We start from the raw sequence: 21,247 nt of genomic DNA, 5'->3' as shown, positions 1-21,247 counted from the left end.
TCTGTTGCTTACAATCTTGGCAAAAGAGCCTGCTTTAGGATTTTTACGTGAGGCAGTGCCACGTTAACATCCCCGCAGCCTGTATTGGCAGCAGGAGAAACTCGACCGCCTCCTCCCAGCGCACCCCCCAACGGAGGAGGTATTGCCCTACTGACTGAGCAAGGCAGTGGATCTTAATTGTAGCTTATTAATACAGTTGCTCTGTCTTGAACACGTAAGTAAAGTTCTGTAGCTGTGTTTTTGAATGGAAGACAACTAATGCTTACTCACGCAGTTAAAGTGAATAAGTAGGTTTCCTGTGTCTTGAAAATGGGTGGCTGATAACTTTATCTTCTCCTAATGTTTTTAACCCATATTAATGTGTGAAGAAGAAAAAATGCATAGTTGTGTATGAACAATGTGTCACTTTAGTCCTGATTAAATAAACTGCTTAGTAGTGTGCTTAAGTGTCACTGAAAAACTTGGGTACGTGAATGTGCTTGTATTTTGTTGAATAGAGATGCGTTGAAGTGCATGGTTAATTTTAAACGTGAATTTAAATGCTCTATGGAGATAACATTTTAAAGGCTGGTAAAGAGTATCAAAAGCTTTGAAAACTCATGGAAGTCAGAGGACATAGATGGATGCGACCTACTGAAATACATACCTTGAAGAGTTGTGTTATAACTTCTTCCTCAAAGCAATTGATGACTAAGTAATCGATTAAGATATCTGTGTGAAATTTGGAGCAATCTGCTTCATGATGTTTCTCTACTGGAAGTAAGTTTACAACCTGTTTATCTCTCTAACGCTTCAACTTAATGCATTGTAGGAGGAAAACTCTTTAGAGGGCCTTTTAATGCCCAGGCCAACTATACTTGTGTTTGAACATGGGGCAGGAGAAAATGTAAATGCCAAGTAATTAAACATTCATGTTGTAAGCCATAGGAAGCAAACCTGACTGATTGTGAAGCTTGCCATATTTCATTTGATGTCAGCATGAAACAGGTTTCCTAGAGTTTTATTCTAATTAGCTAAGTAGGTAATTGCTTTGGATTAACACATCCTGAATCCAGGTGCTGGGGGTTAGCTGTTTAAGAATCAATAAAAATACTTGTGAGAAGGATTTACATGACTTCCTTTCTAGTGCAGTTTGGGGTTTTTGCTGCTGTTCTTGAGTGACACCTAGTGTGTATTTAAAACATAAGTAACACACTTTCCCACAAATGCTCTAAAAGCTAAGCTGGCTTGGTTCTAATTAAAAAGCAGTGCTGCTCCTCCTTTTTAGTGAGATCTTAATTTTTCACATCAGTTACGTTGCTTAGCCACCCGATAATAGTATCAAACACTATATTAATCAACAAAGGATTATTAATCAAAAGGGAGTAATATGAAATGTTAACATTAGTTCATTTGGGAAAAGTTTTTTTTGTTTTGTTTTGGGTTTTTTTACAATTAATATTAGGGAGTTCTTAGATCCAGTTTTATATTCTAAATGGTGATTTGGCCTTGCCACTTCCCAAATAGATATGCATGAAATGATACAGCCCCTGCAATTATCTATTATTTTTCCCAGTTTTACCTAAAAGGCCAAAACAATGTGAAAAATAAATTTGTTTTTCCCTTTGGCAAGGTTTGGTCACCTGCAGAGTTGTAACGTATTTTCAGAAGGGGTTCACATTGTTTCTTATATTGCTCTTTTCCATGACTTGAAGGCTCGGCCCTGGTACGGTTGTGCTTCTGACCCCTTTTATTTGTGGAGCCTGGCCTTCTCCCGCGTGCCCCGGCCCCGCTGGAGCAGCGAGAGGCTGAGCATGGTTACCGGGCTGGAGCGGAGCAATCGGTCTGTTTTGGCCTTCCGTGGAGGTTCAGCAGCAAAACTTCAGCATGTTGCGCCTAGGTTATTTTGGAGTATCCTGAATATGAGGCGTACAGCAAGCAGACTTAAATATTAATTGGATGTAAAATGGAAGGAAATAAATGTACTAATAACCTTGGCAGTATTCATATGGCACAAATCCAAATTCATGAGTCTGCTGTGGCTTTTGTATGACGGTAAGCGTTTTTCCAGAGAGAACCCACAAAACTGTTTGAACTTGCTCAGACATATTTTGAGCTGTTTTATTTTGTATCGCTAACTTCTGGTTTTAGTACAGTACTGTTGTCGTTAGCAACACATCTAAATATAACCTGCACGTGGCCCCATGCTCAGAGGATTAAGATGTGGTGTAAATCCATTGAAACGTTAATTGATCTGCTATCGGAATCTGAATGTAGCAGTTACAGAAGCAGCTGTATATCCTGAATTTTATTGCTGCAGATGTGCACAAGTTGCTTGTCACGCAAGTGCTAAGGATAGTTCAGTATAAGTTTGTAATAGAGCACGGTCTGGGAGCAAGCCTTTGGAAAAGTACTTTCCAGGCAATATGCAGTAAACGCTGCATCTGTCAGGAGAATGATATGCTCCGATAGCAGCTTGACCTGATCCATCTATTCACTGCTGCAGCTTAGGAATATACCCTTCTTTTAGTACTGCCTAGCAATACACGTAAATATCAGTTTAAAAACTTTGGTTCATTCTGGACTAAGATTGCTGTGGATATTTTAAATATAGAACTCCTCTGTTGCATTATGGCTCCACTTTATACATTCTAATAATGTTAGCAGTTTTAATCTGTAGCGTCTTCTTAGGGTGGTTTGCTTATCTTGGGATGTTGCTCTCTATTACTTTGCTCCATTTTGGTTTAAATAAATACATTAATAAAATTGAATTCTGCACAGTGAAATTGTGTAGTGAAGCTGGACAGCGTAAAAAGCGCTTGCAAACTTCTCTGCCAGGAATAATCAAATCAAGATACTGTTGAGTTCTTCTTGCCACAGCTCCTGGTTTCCCCTTTCTTGAGGATGTCCCTTTTTTTTTTTAACATCCTTTTACTATTTGTATTCTTCTCATGTCTATACAGCAGGGTGGCTTAATTTTCCCTTGTGTAAGCTGATGTTAGACTTGAAATCACACTGCCATTAGGAGTTTCTGCTTTAAATTCAGGTTTTAGGTTCTGTTACAGCTTTTCAGTCGGTGCCCGATGCATACTGTAATCACCACTGTCACGCGGACTAGGTTGCCTGATTCTTAAGGCCGATAGAGTAAAAGGAGCTTATTTTTTTTATAACAATAAAACTGCTTAAAGGATGATTCTTTCCAACACACAGAAAATGGCTTTCTGAACCACCTAGGGTTTATTCTGACGGGCCCATCCCTCTTGCTCCTAAAATACCCGTTACCCTCACAGCGGTCTGCCGAAAGATCTCCGCACACGCTGCTTATGTTGTGCTGCAGAAACCCTGCTGTCTGCTGTGCCTGCTGGGGGAAGAACGAGTAGCTCGCATGCTTTGGGCAGGCACTTCCCTTGACAAATAACTATAAATATGTTATTGATGCAACAAATGGATATCCCTTTATTTAGACTGATCTGCTGCAGGCATGGTAATGTCGCTGAGCTCTTGACTTCACCTAAATCAGCGAATACTAGCAGGAAGATTTCTGACTTGCTGCAGATCTTACTGAACGGACCTGCTGAGACTGTTGTACAGATACTGCCGAGCAGGCGGTGCTTGGACGTAAGGGCGCAGGAGCGCTGCTCTACCTCTGACGCAGCTCAAGGTAAATCCACCTGCCAGCCGACTAACAGCAACTCCTTGTTACGTGCAGGTTGTATCAAAAGCACTGTTTTTTCTAGGACTCCGTCCCCGTGGGATGAACAGTGTTCAGGACTTGTCGCTGACCTGGAACGCGCACTCGCTCGCAGGCGACCGACAAGAACACGTCCTTGGTCGTTGTTGTTGTTTAGTCAGGCACTCTGCGTACAGTGTTAGGGGACAGCTTTTCCTAGCTATGGCCGGTAGCACAACAGCGCTTCTCGTTCCAGTTTTGTGTAAGTTAAGCTGGAAAATATTCAGGGTCTAGGCGTCTTCAGTGTAAGATTTGATAACTGCCTTCGTTTTCTTTACGTTCTAAAACAGCGTAGTGTGTAACATAATAGGTGCAAGGCTTCCAGTCGCAATCTGATTCAACCAAGCTGGCAAGAATAAAAGCCTTTTTACAAGCAATTGCAGTATTAGTTAAGTCAGGGTGAATCTGTTGAAATCCAAACCCTAGTATTTTTTTATTTCTCTGTTAAAATAGAGAAATATATCTTTCAAAAAGCTGCATTCTGTGTAAACTAAGATTTAAACTTAACATTATTCCTAGTCATGCAGTAAGTCCAGAAGAAAAAGAACTATGGATAATCAGTTAAAAGAACTGACAGATACCCTGATGCGTTGATCAGTAGTAATACCTAATTTCTATTTCGAGTGTGCTATAATGGATTACCATATAGATGCAGCAAAGCACTAAGCATTAAATAGATCTATGTGTTTTCTGAAAAAGCAATATTATTTCACACTGTGGGGTTTCTTAAAATATGTCATATTAGTGTACTGCGAAAGCACAAACAAGATGTCAATAGCCAGTTTGGAATTCACAGCGGTATTGCTAAAAATCTACACTGGAGTGGAAGAAACTATCATTTGTTATATAGGAATAGCAATTTTTTTTAATCGCTCCGGGTTGGGAGAGTGAAGAATACATTCTTGGAATTACTAAGTTGAAAGGACAACAACCAGTGCTTGTTCATGACTCTTCTAGTACTGTGTCACACTATAACACCGTCTTGGTTTCTGGACTCCAATGCATACATGCAAAAAATGCTAACTAAAAAGGCATTGTAGCCTTAACTCTTAATTTACTTGTAACATCCAGAAATTGCCATTTAATAGTATAGACATTTAAGCATGATAATTTCTTTTTGCATTGCAGGAGCAAATGTGCACTCTGAGCTTCAGATTATTTATATTAATTCTAGTGCATCGTAGAGCTTTGAAATATCTTCAGGAGTAGCTGTGATGCTAATGATCTAATGTGATTTTAAAGTGACTTCATTTTACTGTTTGTTACTACTATACGGGTGATTGCCTGTCTGCATTTTTCCAAGATGCATCCATATTTTTTCATGTTTTTTGAGGTGCTGAAAAAGAGAGAAAGGCTTGAGAAATGACACAAGTCAAGTGTCTCAATTTTTGCCATATCAGAAGATTTGGGGATCTGGAAGATTCTCTCAGATAAGAACTTCTGTCCTCTTACAATTTATTGCACCTCCTTGAAGGGTTTTGGTTCAGTGACCTGGCAAGGATGTTTTCTAATTCTGCGTTTTTTAGAGGGAGGAGGGGGGGAAGCCATAAGCATGTTCTTACCTTCTGCCCCTCCCCTCCCAGTTTCATGCAATTTAGAGCTTAAGCTTGCTTTTTCTAGTGATCGTCGGGCTTTGCCACAGCATCTGTGTACTTCAGGTTTGCTTTGGACGTAGCTTAAGTGGAGTAGTACTCAGCTGAGAGAGATGCTCTTACCTTCTTTCTCAGGCCAGGTCTTTATTAGGCAGCTTTGGTCTACCTTGTCAGAGTTCACTCTCTGGAAGTTTAGGTGAGACTGTACAACAGGCAAGATGCTGCCTTTACTGCACGGTATCATGCCTCTGGCCTTGCACATCCTGAGCTTTTTTAGGGAGCTATTTGGATCCCATTGAGAGAAATGGAAAACCTTCTAGCGTGGTGCTTGTGTAGCACCTTTTTTTCCTTGTTTTAAGGATTTCTCTACTTGTAAAGCCCAGAAAGAAAATGTTGATTACCACCGAACTCACTGTTCAAATTCTAGCATTGATGGTAACGCGTGGCTTTTCTTAGGCTGCAGACAAGCAGTGTAGCTTCCCACGTGCAACAGCATGAAATATTCCATCCTTTCTGGTGATGCCTGTGACTGTCGACAAGCTGGCTGGCTTATTTAGTGTTGTGTCCCTTCTTCCGAATGACAGCATTATTAGCATATGTCCTGTAATTTGTGGGGTGGTTTGGTTTGATTTGATTTCCTCCCCTCTTCCTTGAACCTTTAAAGCGGTAGGTTAGAACTATAGTTCCCCCAGTCCGGAAACTCAGATGTGTTGAATGGCGTGAGCAAAGTGGTGCTGATGAGCAGCAGCGGTACGAAGCTTCGAAAGCGAACAAGTCTTTAACGGTACCAGGTCTCCTGTGTTAGGAAGGCCTCCACATCGATTCAGAAGTTCAGTGCAATACACGACTGTGACACGTGAACCACATAAAGTTACCTCATCTGTGTTGCAGTCCGTGAGTGTTCACGTGTTAATGCGTTTTTTGACTAGTTGGGCGTTATTCTGCAGCAGGCCTCTCTTGATTTGCTCACAGCTTTACGCAGCAACTTGCTTTCTAAATTAGTCATTAATACGTTCTGCAGCTTGCAGGGAGAGCGTAGGTAAAACCTAGCTTCCTTGAACGTGCTATTGCGTTTTGAAGCAACTAACAAATGATGTGCGTGGGGGGGGTTGTGTTTTTTTTGTTTGTTTTTTTGTTTTTTTTTTGTTTTGGATACTGAATCAACTAGGATATTCAAACTATAGAATTACTCTAAGAACTGAATTACTCTAAGAGCTGAAGCTCTTGGGAAATAGATACTGTTTCTTTTTGCAAATAAAATCTCTCAGGTGTAATCTTGCACATGTATATAAAAGTGAACTTTACTGAAACCTGTTTTTCTGGTGCATGTTCCTCTAATAACACTTCTTCTGTTCTCTGCGGGGTTTATGCTTGGTTTGCAGCTTGGAGTCCTGAAGGGAGAATGAGTCGGTTTTGTTTAGAATAATTGCATATACAGATAACTTCATTATTTCACATTTAATCTTGCCGTTAATTTTTCTTCTCTATACCTATTTATAATGCAGATTTTAAATTGCTTTATATTTTGTATGAAGTCTTTGTCACTTGTCTCACTCTGTTTGTAAGGACATTTTAAAGAAGCAAGTTTTTGTCCATACCTAACTTGTTTCTGTCCATTCTGAATCTAAAATATTTCTGTTTCATGACACAGTTTGTGCATCATCAGATTATTTTCACAAACTTTCATTTAATAATGCGTGAGTATATTATGCCTGGTGTTTAAGTATAGATCCAATAGAGTCAAACATATTTTCTAAGTATAATTTTTGCTTTACAATAAAGAATTTTACATTAACACCTGCAATATACTAAGCTATGCATTTTCCACTAGTTTTATTACCTCGTTTTTGACAGATTTCTGAAACAACATTCTGATACAGCAGAAGTGTTTGATTCTTTGGAAGTTCAATAGTTCTCAAGAGTTAGTGTTTTTAAAATGGATAAGATGGAAGGTACATCCGAAGGGAAGCCGAAGGCTCTCTTTAGTGTGATCCGTGGGAGGAAATTAGTTTCGCTGTAATGATCCGCTGTACTTGTTATAGCGGCTTAAGCAATGGAAATAATTCTTTTTAATAATAAAATGGAGATATGCAAAGGTTTCTCTCTACAGTTTATTCTGATATTTGGGTTCAGTCAGTTTTTTTGTTGCCAATTGTACTGGGTTTCATTTAATACGGTGCTTCATTTTGCCCTTTGGGTCTGCGGTGTGCAATAGGTCTGCCGTTGGGCTGAGTACGTACTGAACTCCGTGCATGCCAAGTACCGGCACGCTGAGAATGACTCAAAGTAATCATGACTTAGGTTAGAAGCTCCTTGCTGCCCTCCTGCCAAATGAGGTAAAGATTAGTGCCAGAAGTAGGCTTGAAACACGGCGGGCTGCTAGTCTCTTCATACCGAGATGGATAATTATAGCTCGTTGTCTGTGGATCCTGCAATCTGATGGGCAGAAACGTGGTCCTTAACTAACAGGTACACGCACGTGAAATCACGGCCTCATTTTTAGCCAGTCGGACCTCTTCATTCCAAGTGCGTTGGTCTTGCCCGTAGGCAGAGAGCTAGACATCTGGCCCAGGGTCTCTCCCATAACCCCCTCCTAACGGCAGCTGCTAGGTGAGCCACAGCCGCTGCCCTGCGGAAGGAGTTGGGGAATAGCGAAGAAACCAAATGCGATGAGAATATGGAAGGGATATACCTGAGTGTGTGTGTGTGTATATATCTATACACACCCACATATATATACACACATATATTTATGCTGGGTAAGCTTTTAAAAAGGCTAAATATTACTTTGGGATATTTGCTGTGGTAAAGATATAAAGGAAGCGTGATCTGTCTGAGTGACCTGAGGTCTAGTTCTCTAAGTCTATGAGCTTGTCATGACTTTCATTTTCTGCTATGGAGAGGGGAATGTTGCATTTTCAAAAAGACTAACTTTGAGTGTTGTGTATAACTTTTGAAGCACTTTGTCAAAAAAAAAAAGCAACCCCCCCCCCAAAAAAAAGTCTGTCATATCCCACATCTTCAGCACATTGTCTTTAACAGCAATAGCGATTCATGTGTTGGCCGTCTCCGAAGGATTGCCTGAAACGTCAGTTCTTGCCGCCTTGGCTATGATGCTGTATTTTCTCTTGTGAGCTTTTACGTGTGAAAGACCAACAGATGGGTCACCATTGCTTAAGTGATTCGTCATTCGTTGTGCATCCTGCGTGTAGTTTCTCTGAAGAGTTGATGGCGCTTTGTTATGCGGAAGTTTATTGCGGTGACTTTGATAATTACAAGGGACCAACTGTTAGTCACGTACAGCATTGTTTAGTTTAAATAATTTTATTTCCAAAACTAGATGTTAAAAACTAGTTTGCCATTTAAATATAATTGCTTAAAATTCATATCTCACTGGCTGGAAAGCGGTAAGTTCTGTACTCGTTGTTCTGTGAAAGCTACACAAAACAATGTGCATTTTCTTGCCTTTTTTATCTTTTTGAGAGAGGCTGGGCAGCAATAGATTACTTGTCATGTGCTACACCTGCTTGCCCAGTGCTAGTCTCTAGTGCTAATGCATTAAAAAAAAAAAGTAATTTTTTTGGCTTGGGACTGTTGACTTAAAGTTCATTTAAAAACCATATTTACCAAAGTAAGACTTCCAGATAGTTTTGATTTATTCAGATTATTAAACAGCATTACTGTCCAATACACCGGCAAAGAACAACATCTGATGGCCCCAACTGTTCTTTGCAGCTAAGGCTATAGGACTCCATTTAAGAAAGCACTTAAGCATGTGCTTAAATCGCTTGGCTTTGTTGGTGCCCTGGGGAGTAACAAAACTAAAGGGAAATGGTCTTGACCACAACCTCTCTCTGTTTGGTCTGCCTCTGCTAGGGTCAGCTCAAAACCACAGAGGAAGGCCACTGCACGTTATTCCCCGTGGGCGCTGTATTAACTGCACCCGCTGGGAATTAAGTTAGTCTGGCTTTGTGCAGCTGGACTCGGTTTCACTCAGCAGCTGAAAACGCAGGTAAAGCAGTTCGCGGTAAGAAGAACTGCAGCGCTGCTCGTCTCTGACTGCCTCAGCTGGGAGCTGGATCCATTCGCTGGTGAAAAGACATATCTGGACTACAGAAACGCAAAATCTGGGCTGTATCAACCTAATAGTGGTCACTACCAGATCCTTCAGAAGACCGTAACCCAAAGTGAGCTTCTTGGGAAGAAGTTTGATTTGGAACTTCTTCATCAGAAATCAGTTTATGTTCTGAAGTAGTAGGGTTTTCCAAGACCCTGGGAAAGGGAAAGTTTCATGACACTGTCATGGTATCTTTCTCTAGAACAGGAGAGTAAATGAATAGGCAGGAATCCTTGTTAGGATAGGCATCTGCCTCCTGTTGTGCTTTATAGATGTCACCATCCATTTATGTTTTGTGTATTAGTCTCTCCGTATCCTCTGAATGAGCCAGTCTGTTATGGAAATTCTGACTGTTTAGTTTTGTTTCCTGCAGAAAATATTGCAGCTACTACCTGAGAGGATTTTTTATCGATGGCATTTTCGCAGTATAGGTAAGAAGTAATGGTTTTGTTTGTTTTTTTAAATATACATATAGTAAAAGTAAAATGAATGCTTTATGTAGTCATTTCCCAGAATTTGATTTGATTGAATTTCAAATTAAATTTCTCTATACAGTGGTAAATCCTAGTTTGTAATCTCTTTGTACAAATAAAGCTGTTTAGTAGCACCATTTAAAATATAAACTTCAAGACTGTGTTATAATTCTAGGATACTGTCCTTCTATTTTAATAGAACAGAACCTGTTTTGATGATAGAATCACTTAGTGTGGCCCAGTACATAAATGCTACTGAAGTAGTAGACTTGCAGCTAAAAATTTTTGAAACACATGAAAAACACTTTTACCTGCTAAAATAGTTCAGTGTTCCTTTTTTGTGTCTTTTTCGTTGCCAGCTTGCTGCTGCTTTTGCTAGAAAGGCTCCTGAAATTTCTGTTTGTGGATTTGCCCGGGTCCTCTTCCCTTTCCTCTCTTCCATGTTCTAGTAGCCCTGCAGAAGAGGAGGGTTATGGAGCAGACCTCTTGCTGTTGAGGCTTCCCTCTGTGCTCAGAGCAGCACCAAAAATAGGAATCCACAGCCCTCCGCGATCCCTCGCTTGGCGCTCTGCCAAACGTGCGTTGTGTGCGCGTGTCTCACCTGCGATCGCGTGCCCGTACGGGTTCACGCATCGAAATACTGCTCGTGGCCTAACAACGGGTTCGGGGCTGACCTCAAACCTTGCCTCGCCTGTGCAGATTTTATTCTCTGAATTAGGCGGCCGTTCAGGGTTTTCCCTTACAGGTGAGACTCCGTGGCGGAGCACAGGCTGTGCTAAAGGCAGACCCCGGGACTGCTGCCGTGAATCAGAGCTTAACTGCTGCTGTGATATTCCTGTATTATCCTCAGTGTAGTTGCATTCCTTAACAGTTGTGAAGCACTGAATTTTCACACTGCTTGTGAGAACTAAGTGAGAAGTTTCTGTTTTACAGCTGGAATGATGAAGCAGAGAGATTAAGGACAAAAATATGAACTTTTTAGTAACTTTTTTGTGATCAAAACACTCGCTTTTTTTAAGAATGCTTCATGATTTTGTTGGCCTTTATAACTGGAATTACGAATACCCAGCACAAGTTCTATACTTGCACAGTTCTTCAAGTTTGATCCCAGTTATCTTTCACTGATGCTCATACAGTGGAGGATTTGCCTGGCATCCTATCAGATTATTCACAGTGGCTACGATAGTCATTAGGTAAATGTCGATATCCTTCACTCGGTCAGTCAAGGAGACTGTCTGCTCTTCCCCTGCGCTCCTAAATTATTTACTGTACATACTGTAGCTCTGGAGCAAAGGCAGGAATAGGAAGCCCAACAGAGAGAAGTCCTGGAGCTATTAAAGCTCTGCTGTTTTTTCTTCGGCACCCTGTCTGTTCCATGTGCTTTGAGGCAGGTATTCTGAAGAAAATCAAAAACATATAACTGAAGATCGTATTGCAACACATGCATAAAAAACTGAATAAAGATGTCAACAAGCGTAGTCAAGACATGCTTGACTTAAGACACTTAATATTCTTCCACTATAGGTGTTTTTCCTTAAGCCTAAAGACAATGTAAGATAGCTAACGAGCTTGGTTTAGTCACCTGTGAACTTTGGAAATCTTAATAGTAAAAATGAGGTTAATTCTTCTGAACAAGTATCACATTTCTTAAGGGGCATGTTTCTCATGCGTAGTATAGGGCAGTGAACTACATGCTTTAAAATTAGATTCTAACATTAGGGAATAAAAAGTTGAACTGTCTTTAGTTTGAAGATAGTTACCTTTGAATGGTTTAGGTGTTTGCTGAGGCTTACAGTGAATATTTTGGCACTGTGGTAATGTACAGGAACCAGAAAGCAAAACTTCTTCCTGTCCTCGTTTGATCATTAGACCAGACTGAATAAAATAACATGGATGCAAAAGCATTGAAAAGTAAAATACATTTCTCTTGATAGTTGAAGCAACTTGAAATTCCATGAAGTAGTTTAACCTGATCATTTCCTTTTGAATTAAATGTTTAATCTGCTACTGCTGTGAAAACTCTGCTTTTGGATGCCACCAAAGTGGGCAGAATGTGTTTTGTTTTGTTGCTTAAGTAAATTGGACAGATAAAGCTGGTGGTGGTGGGGGGTGTCATCTTTTTTTCTTCTTCTTTTCCTTTTCTTTCTCCTCCCCCACATTTTTTTGGGGTTTGCTTTGGTCTCCAGCGCTGACTTGTCAGCTGCCGTGTTGTTCATCAGACCAATGAATTTGCTGTGGCCTAAGTAATAATGAGTGGAAGCTAAGGGTCAAGGAAAGGGCTGTTGTCAAATTTCCAGGTAGCACTGACAGAAATAAAAGGAGGCATCTGTTTGACCCCTTCACTGCAACTTCCTCTAAATTAGACCAGCACAAATTGGTTTTAGTCGATTGCTTTGTAGCTAAAGTATTCTTTAGATTTCTGTTTCTTTTGAATGGTCTTATTTGGATAAATTTTTAGCTATGCTCGGTAAATGAGCTACAAAATTTGGTGGTGCAATTGTTTGCAAATGCACCTTGTGATTTGCTCTTTGCTTAATGTTCAGGTGTGTTGATATGTATTTGCAAATATGTTAATAAGTTCCATTTATTGTTGTGAAACGGTGAGATCTTGAGAAAAGTGTCACGTTTAAGTAATGCACATAATTCTCAAATCCAGGAGAAGTAACAGCTGAGTGCTAAATTGCTGTTTTTCTCAGACTTTGCTTTAAAAAATTCTATAACTTTTTGGTTTTTCTAACTGAACTATTCAATGTGTGATCTCTCTCTGATTTCAGGTGAGATATGTGAAGATATGTGCAGTTAACCCTGTATCTTTAAAACCAGAATCAATTGATTTTGTATTTTTAATAGTTATATTGGTTGTTTAGGTATGTGAATATAGACTAGATTTCTAGTGTGTTTCCTTATTATTGTCAATGTTAGTGTATTTTGAATACATTATCTGTCTAGAAACAAAATACCTCACTGCAAAGACAGATTATATTTGAAATTACAACGCTAGTCACCAGATGATGATAATGATAGTTGTAATTAAATTCATTTGGGGTTTGCTTTTTTGCATTCTGGCTGAAAGTGGACATCTTTAAAATATTTGATACTTGCCTATTTCATTTCTCTAATCCAGGGTCCATTTTGAAGAAACTTTTGCACACTGGAAACTCTATCAAGGTATTTCTAATAGATTTCTTTTAACTTGAATTTCTATAAAGCATATTACTTTACAGACTTCTAGTATCAATATTTTTCAGTTTATTACACTTTGGGTATAATTTTACTTATTCACCTCTTAGTCATAAATTTTGTTTTTGTATCCCTAGATTGTTCTTTGGGCACTTTGCTATTTTAAAAATCTTTCTAAAGATATTTGGAAAAGGCATCCATATATTTGGGTTAATACTTTATTTCCTCAGATATTTTTAGCCTGAAGTATGCTGTGCTAAATGTATCACTTTCTTGTTTGCCCAATAGCTTTGAATCCACTCTTACAATTTTTACCATTGTATTTGGAAAAAGTGGATCTAGTTAATTAAAAAGAAAAAAGGTAAACGTAGTAAGCTTACTGAATACTCTACCTTGGGTGGTTTTGTTGCACCTTACTTTTCAAGGTGACATTCTGAGACCACTGAATTTGAGGTCAGTAATTTTCTTTGACTTCTGCGGGGCCAAGATCTCGCCCTTAGTGAGGCCAGCAGTATTGGCAGCTCTCCTTGTCGTAGGTTATATTTGCTGTTGGACTTCCAAAGTCAGTGTGCGGATTCTGAGCCTCGAGAACAGCTAAGCTGCCTTTGGCAGAAAGGGAAGATGACTGTAGAACACGTTGGCCCAAAGAAATGAGGGAGGAATCCGGGTCTGTGGGGCCTCTGATGCGAACTGAAATGGTGATACTGCCTCCTTAGAGTGCCGTTGCCTTGAGTGCAGCTTGCTCCTGCCTTCTGTCCTCACGATTGAATTAATAACGTGATTACTCTTGTTATGACTCAAAGACTCGCTAGTGCATAATTGGGATGAAACTACTTACTCGGCCTCTTCTTAAATATTTAATTGTGTTGCTGTACTTTCAGTTTGTTTTACTATCATTTTCTACAAAATCATCTCCTTGTAGATAAGATGTGAAGGAATCAGACTGTTTCTTCTTTGGCTTCAAGCACTTCAGACTAACTGTGCAGAAGAGCAAATATTAATATTTGCGTGCCTTGTGCCTGGTTTTCCACCAATTATGTCCTCGAGGGGTCCCTGTACACTAGATAACGTCATTAGTCCTCCTAATTCACTAGATGGTAAGTAAACTAGACGAATTCAGTGCTAAATGCATTACCTCCCCCCTTCCATTAAAGTCAAAGAATTATAAAGTTGCTTGTGGGGAAGGTGTCAAGTGGATGATAACGTTGGTTTTTATAGTTTAGCGATGTATTGAATTTGTCGAGCTATTATATTTGTTGCAGCTGTATAGCCTTCTGGTCTTGTCATTCTGAGTTGAGAACAGTTTTAGTTTATTGAGGTTTGGCTGTATGAACACGTTACTGCAAAATAAGTTAGTGTGTACATTCTTCTAAGCTACAGTAACTCAGACACTACTTTCCATACTTGCACTGAGTGATAGGCTACCTCATATTTGTCCTTTGGTAAGAACTTACACTGAGTAGTTTCTTTATGTAGCACATCGTGTAACTGCGGCTTTATTGCTTCATGGGAACTTGTTCGCGTTGTCATTTCCATAGTGTTTAAAGAAATAGAAATAGATACTACCTGTTACTTCCCCCGTATCTCCGAGTGAGGCGAATCCGGTGTAAATCTTAAAGCACAAATATTATAATACAAATAGTGCTTTATTTTTTTTAGTGGAAAATTACTTTCCAGATATGCCTTGAGAGCGAAATATCCTCAAATTGTAGGAAAATAATCTGAATTTCAGCTTGGGGACGTGGTGTCATACATGGAATTTGAAATGTAAATTGCAATTGGGAGAGGAGGAACCTAAAAAGATGGGCAAGAGACTATGGGTTATGATATACCAGAGGAGTGAGGGTCCGCCACCCATGTTGTATAATATCAACTGTCGTGTAGAGGAGAATAACGAGGGCTTCTGTAGAGAGGGCTTGTAGACTACGTTTTCAGAAAATGCCAGCAACAGGCATCTAAACAGATGGACAGAAGTAGAAATACAAATAAGGATCGGTGAAGGCATTTCTGAGCAACGTGCCCAGACTTGCTCAGTCTAAATAAAGCCTAATGAAGCGAAAGATACTTGCAGCATGCATGAAGCTCTTCATATCGCTATATGAAAAAAGCCTCGGACTTCTGTCTGGATCTAGAAGACACAATAAATCCATTTTCAGGCTGGCGTAAAAATGTTGGAAAGACGCACCTCGTGGTCACCACTGGCCTGGCCTGCATTATCTGTGGAAGACTGTATCCCCGTCTTCATTCAGGATGGGCTTTGAAATTCCTGTGACCCGTGAATGCGTGTGTTTCTCCTCCACGTGTTATATAAAGACATATATCTCAGATGTATTTGGTTTATGATCACTGTTTTCAGAATGTTATAGATTTTTTTTCAGTTGTGTAATTGATATTATGAGCAGGGTATTTGTATTTCGCAGAGCTGTTGTTTTAGACTATTTGCAAACTCAGGCCTCCCTTTACAAATTTTCATTAGCCTTCTCTTTTTGTTTGTTTTTAGACCAGTGCTGTCAGGGAGTCTTTAAATATATATTTAAAAGTAGACTAGGATTCTGGACTCTTTTCTCTGATAAAGAATTAATCTCTAGTTTAAATTTAGAATATATGAGGTTATTTAGATTTTTTTCTAATAATAATAATTATTATTATAGATACCTAGAAGACTTTGTATTTGTGGACTGACAATGCCTCTCTCAGTATGCGTGTTCCTGTGTCACATGCTGCGCTAGGAGCTATGCAGCTGTTCATTCAGATCAGCGATGTTTCTTCATTAAACACTCATAGATACAAACATAACGAGGCAGAAAGAAAAGAGCTGGTGCCATCCACAGTTAAATGTTGTGGGACCTGGGGAAATACTGGAAACCTAAACAGTTACTGGAATTTGGCTTTGTAAGACTTAGTAGCATATTATTAATTATTTGCAAATTAATCTTTTTATAGAAAGTATTTATTTCACTATTTTCAGTTTTTCTATGTTTAAAACACATTTTTCTTTGTATTTTAGCTAAGATTTATCCTGAAGAGATAACCCCACTTTTGCCAGCCGTCTCTGGAGAAAAAATTGCTGAAGACCAAACCTGCTATTTTCTTCAGTTACTGTTAAAATATATGGTAATTCAGGTGCGAAGGAGATAAGTTTTTAACTATTCACATTTGGAGGAATGTACCTGTGGTAGAAAATGAGTTTTGTGCTGTATCTACACACACTCTCCAAGAAGCTGTTTTCTGCATTTCCTTATTGTTTCTAAAAAGAAAATCATCCCAAAGCTATTTCCTTGTAGCATTTGTGTCAAAAATGATAATTTTTATCACAGATGTGAAAAACTTGAATATTATCCAGACTTAAGTTTTACTTTGTATCCATAAAGATCTCCCACACACTAAACAGTTCCCATAAATTTGTAGTTACTGTGATTCAGCAACTGCCACTGCAAAGCTGATTTCGAAGTTCAAGTTAAGTTTTGCTTTTTACATAACGTGTATATAGTAAATGTTTCACAAGCGGTTAACAGAATCATGGTTCTGTTAGCCGTCGGTGCTTTCCATATTACAAAAGGTATCATGCCTGTTTCTGTTAAGTGCTTTGCCAGGTGCAGCGCTTCAAATAGCTGTTGCTGTGTAGATTTCAGAGCACCAGGCTTGCATACAAATAATTTATTCTACTTGAAACTTGAGGGAAGGCCATTCTGCCTTTAAAAAAAAATTAGACACATATGTAAAAAGCATGAAATGCTTTGCAATCTGCCATATTTCTACATTTGTTTTCAACGGGTCCTCATTCCATACTGTAGTCAAGATGCTCTAGTCAAGCTTTCAGTAACCTGTAGAAGTTTCAGTGTCTGTCGGTGTAGTAACATCAGTGTGGTCCCCCCCCCCACCTTCTTCACCCTGTGTTAAACAGTGAATTGTACAACTCTGCTGTTGTTACTTTAACCTAGAGTTTATCTTACTTGAAAAAGGACAGTTAGGTTGTTCACTTCATCCTGGCCTCTTTTTAAGAGTCCTAAAAATCCAAACGGACAGGTTGGGGGTGGGGGGGTGAAGATGATGTTTAATAGTCAGTTGTGAATTGCCAACCATCACTTGAATTCTTCATGATCTACTGCTGTGTCCCAGCCTTCCAGAATAGGAGCATGGCAGCAACACTGGACAGTGAAACTGGGGCAGATCTGGCCTATTAGAGTTTAGAAGTCTCGGATTTGAAGATTTGGGAAGGTGATAAGTTGTTACGGTAGTTTGAATGCATGAAGAACCTGCAAGATGAGATACTTTAAATAGGAAAGGAAAGGAAAAATGGCAACAAAACTTACAATGAGGAATTGCAAGTTGAGTAGTAATTGAGCTAGAATTTTCAGGAGTATGCTTATACGTAATGTGAAAGATTTTAGACCAAACCAAAAAAAAATCCCAAAGGATCACATCCAGGGTGGTCCTGGGTATCTAGAAGTGTGACTTGAGTGGTATTTAAGCACCTAAATAAAGAAATGCGGTGCTTGACGCCCTTACTGCTGCTGGTATTCGTTACCGCCCTTTAGCACTTGGGATGGCCAGTAAAGTTTTCTAATTGCCTGAAGTTCTGAGTTTGCATAATAATAAGAGAGATTTCCATCTGGTAAGTCCTGAACAAAACGATGCTTGTTTCACTCTGAAATTCCGCTGCGAGGTACAACTGGTGTTACTTCTGTGTTCCTAATCTGCCAAGTCTAATTGAGTATCAACAGGATCTAGCCGTGCGCAAAATGCAGTAGCGGTGAGTGCTTACATTCCAAAATGGTTCTACATAGTTATTTATACAACCAGGATTTTCACTAGGGCCTTCAAGGAGGATGGGATTAAGCCTGAATCCTCAATTAGACTACTAGGTCATTGCGTACAGCAGGCATTACTACTGGATATTCCTGCAGCCAGGTTTCAGAGGTAAGGATTGACTCCTGATCCATTTTTTTTGAGATAGAATTTGTCACCTAACTTCAGCAGATTGTTTTGGACTGTGACTCCTGAATGGAGGTCTTGAAGAAGAAAGTGTTGAAGAAGCACGCATTGTCAGCCACTGGATAGCTTCTAGGTGTTGTAGCTTCTGTTGCCTGTTACCCTTCTCTAGTAGGTTGTGTCAGGAGTCCAGGTGCCTCACCCAGGGATGTAGGTTAATGGCAAGATGGCCGGGTCCTTGTAGTTCCAAGCTACCTGGTAACAGGAGTCCTATTGTGTTTTTGAAAACTAACTTTTTTTTGTGTACTTAATATGTTAACGTCTTGGAAAGAGATTTAGAGTACTTGTCATCTGTTCTATACAGTTGAGTAGGCTTTTCTAAGAATTTTTACTGCAAAAAAATGAATTTATTAAAAATCCTGTAGTCTTCTGATGCTGCTTTAAAAAAAAAAAAAATTTAGTGTACGTCAAAAGAATGCTTGATACTGATGTTCACTTGAGAATATCATAAAAAGAGAAGTGATGTAAGAGACTAAAATTCAGATAGGTTTAAGTCATGAGTGGAACAGTAAGCTTGCTGTACAAAGTTCTACTTTCCTTTCTTGTGTGAAATTGCACTGAAGTTTCTTATATAAACAAAGTAAACCAAGTCAGATAGGTTGCATGCCGTTTATTCCATGTTGGAAGTGTTTTAATATGAAGAGTAGTAACAAGATTTGGTACAGTTTCCTAAGGAATTGCATTCAAAGCAGTTGGAAAAGAACAACTAGGAAATATATGTATGGTTCTTTTGCTTTGATCTATAGAAGAACAAAATGAGCATATTTAAAAACAAGCCCTGGTGTCGGCCTCTCCCTTGTTAGTGATAATCACTAGTGCCTCAAGTCAAATTTATAAAAGGATTTTTGCATATGTTTATGTGCAGCTATATTAAACTTGACGTTAAGAATAGTTTTTCTGTGATTAAAAATAGATTTGATAAAAATGTAGCCCGGAGAAATTAAAAACGATGTCTAACTAAATTTACAGGTAAGAAGCAAACTTGTTAAAAACATACGAAAACATTAATGTGACATTTTGTGTGATTCAGTGGATTAGTAGAACTGCCTAAGTATGTTGGTTTTTAATGAGCTTGCTTTCTTTCATATTTAGAAGACCTTATATGTAATATCTTAAACTCTTACCGTGTTTTGTAAAGCTTTTTAGGGACAGTTTAACAAAAGATACAAAATCTTAGCAGAGTAATAGTTTATTTTTCACATTCAGTAAAACAGCATTTTGTCATCAACATGGAATGATTCTCAGTATAACACATTAACTTTAAGGTTTTTTTTGTTTTTTTTTTTAATAACTCTGTGGCAAAGGCGGCAAGCTTGGAGTGGAAGAATAAGGAGAACCAAGACACTGGTTTTAAGTTTCTCTTTACCTTGTTTAGAAAGTACTATCTTCCTCACTTGTTTCCATCTTTTACAAAGTTAACCAACCTGTACAAGCCTGTTCTTGGTAAGTAGTGAATTTTATCTTTAAAGTAGAAGAAGAAATGATGGTGAATATTTTCGGTAGCATCTCTCTTAGCTAGTGGCGTGTAACTACAGTACTGCTGAATTTTTCTAGCCCAGCTGCAGTTTTTCTGTAATACCCCATGAAGCTGCTCCTGTTGGTCGCTGCGTATGGGCTGTCCTGGTCCTCCCTGCGCATGAACGTTTCCTCCGGCGCAGCATCTATATTGAGTGAACAGGGAACGTGTCCCTGTGATATGTAACGAGGACAGAATATGCTCTCTTACAAGTTTTTAAAAAGAATTAGTGAGATGCCCAGTTGTGAGGGAGTGGTTAACATAAATAGTGTTATTTTATTTCTTGTTTTTGTGAAGCGAGAAAGAGAAAACTGAGCATCAAGGAGGACATGAAAGGAAATAGATATGTGGCTGTGAAGGAAATTGTAAACGGGGAATATATTGTTAGGAGCATCTAGGAAGTACAGTTGTAGGATTAAAGACTTTGTTTCAGGATGTTCACATTTTTGTCTTTAACTTTTTCCCCAATGTCCTATTGAACAGTATTAAAGAGCTTGAATAGGAGCAGTGGTGTTAATGCTCACCTGATGTATTGCAGCCTCTTCATCCTCCCTCTGCTCCCTTCTCTGACTTTTAAGTCCTGTCCTTCGCGGTTCAATGTTTAGTGTCTAAAGGCATCCCTGTACCTCTTCAGCTTCGTCGCTCCCAACTAGAGCGCAGTCCTTCCCTGTTTTTCAGCAGCCTATGAGCGGTTTTTCCCTGATTCTAAGCATCTGGATTAAGTATGACCCAACCTATTTCACTTATGCAATCTTCCACTTCCTCCTATGCATATTCACTCTTTTATTTCAGCGTGTGCGCTGCTCTTTGCACCGGAGCTAACATCCCTTTCCAATGTGCTAAGTATCCCTTCTTTTGTTCTTTGCGCTTCTGGCTGTTCCTGAGCCATACTGTCTTTCTCACTGTACCTTATTAATAAAACCTGTGAAGCTTCTCAAATTAATTTACACTGTAGTAGGAATAGTTCTTTGTTTCGAATTTTGCCCCTCTCTTTGCTGCAGCCCTCTTTTGTTTTTTGTTTTTTCCTTTGTTTTGCCCGATATGAGTTGCACCCTTCAGGAAATGTCGGTGTTTTTGTCTTTGCTTTTCTTTAGAAGTATTAACAGATGCAATTAATGACTGTTTTTTTTATTTCTTATGGAAAACATGTTATTGGTCACATTTTCAATGTTCAGTTTAACCAGAGTCTGGAAGCAATTACAGCTTTTTAAGATTAGATTTTCTTTGTCTTCTCTTTTATCTCACCAGATATTCCTGATATAAGACCGAGACCAGTATACATTACTGCAACGCGAAACAATGAAAATGTCTATAGCACAAAAATTCCATATATGGCAGCTCGAGTTGTTTTTATTAAGTGGCTTGTTACCTTCTTTCTTGAAAAGAAATATTTAACTGCTGTTCAGCATACAAAAAATGGAGGAGAAATGCTCCCTAAAATTATTCAGGTGTGCTTTAAAGCTTACTTCTGTTTTCTTATATACTTCTACAAACCTTGCAAATGATCACAGTGCACTGACAACTGAAGCAAGAAAGAAATGCTGCCTCTAAGTGAATAAATGATGTATTTTAAATCGATTTTTCTTTGGTGGAAGACAGAATCTTCAGGGGAAGCCCTTTAGCCATGTACTAGAGAATTTTTTTCCCCTTGGCTGTTTGCCTTATGCC

General features: G+C 39.1%; 1 protein-coding gene across 2 annotated transcripts in view; it reads left to right on the top strand.

The window, feature by feature from the left end:
- RALGAPA2 (Ral GTPase activating protein catalytic alpha subunit 2) overlaps positions 1-21,247 on the top strand; it is a 176,574-nt gene that overhangs the window by 20,390 nt on the left and 134,937 nt on the right. For both annotated transcript variants that reach the window (XM_026060222.1, XM_026060223.1), the window contains exons 4-9: positions 9,792-9,849; positions 13,016-13,059; positions 13,994-14,168; positions 16,079-16,194; positions 19,368-19,506; positions 20,828-21,027. In XM_026060222.1, the coding sequence (XP_025916007.1) occupies positions 9,792-9,849; positions 13,016-13,059; positions 13,994-14,168; positions 16,079-16,194; positions 19,368-19,506; positions 20,828-21,027 (732 nt within the window). The remainder of the gene's footprint in view (positions 1-9,791; positions 9,850-13,015; positions 13,060-13,993; positions 14,169-16,078; positions 16,195-19,367; positions 19,507-20,827; positions 21,028-21,247) is intronic.

The sequence above is a fragment of the Apteryx rowi genome, unplaced genomic scaffold (genome assembly GCF_003343035.1).
Source record: "Apteryx rowi isolate R43461 unplaced genomic scaffold, aptRow1 scaffold_167, whole genome shotgun sequence".
Taxonomy (NCBI): domain Eukaryota; kingdom Metazoa; phylum Chordata; class Aves; order Apterygiformes; family Apterygidae; genus Apteryx; species Apteryx rowi.
This window is presented reverse-complemented; position numbering and strand designations above follow the sequence as displayed.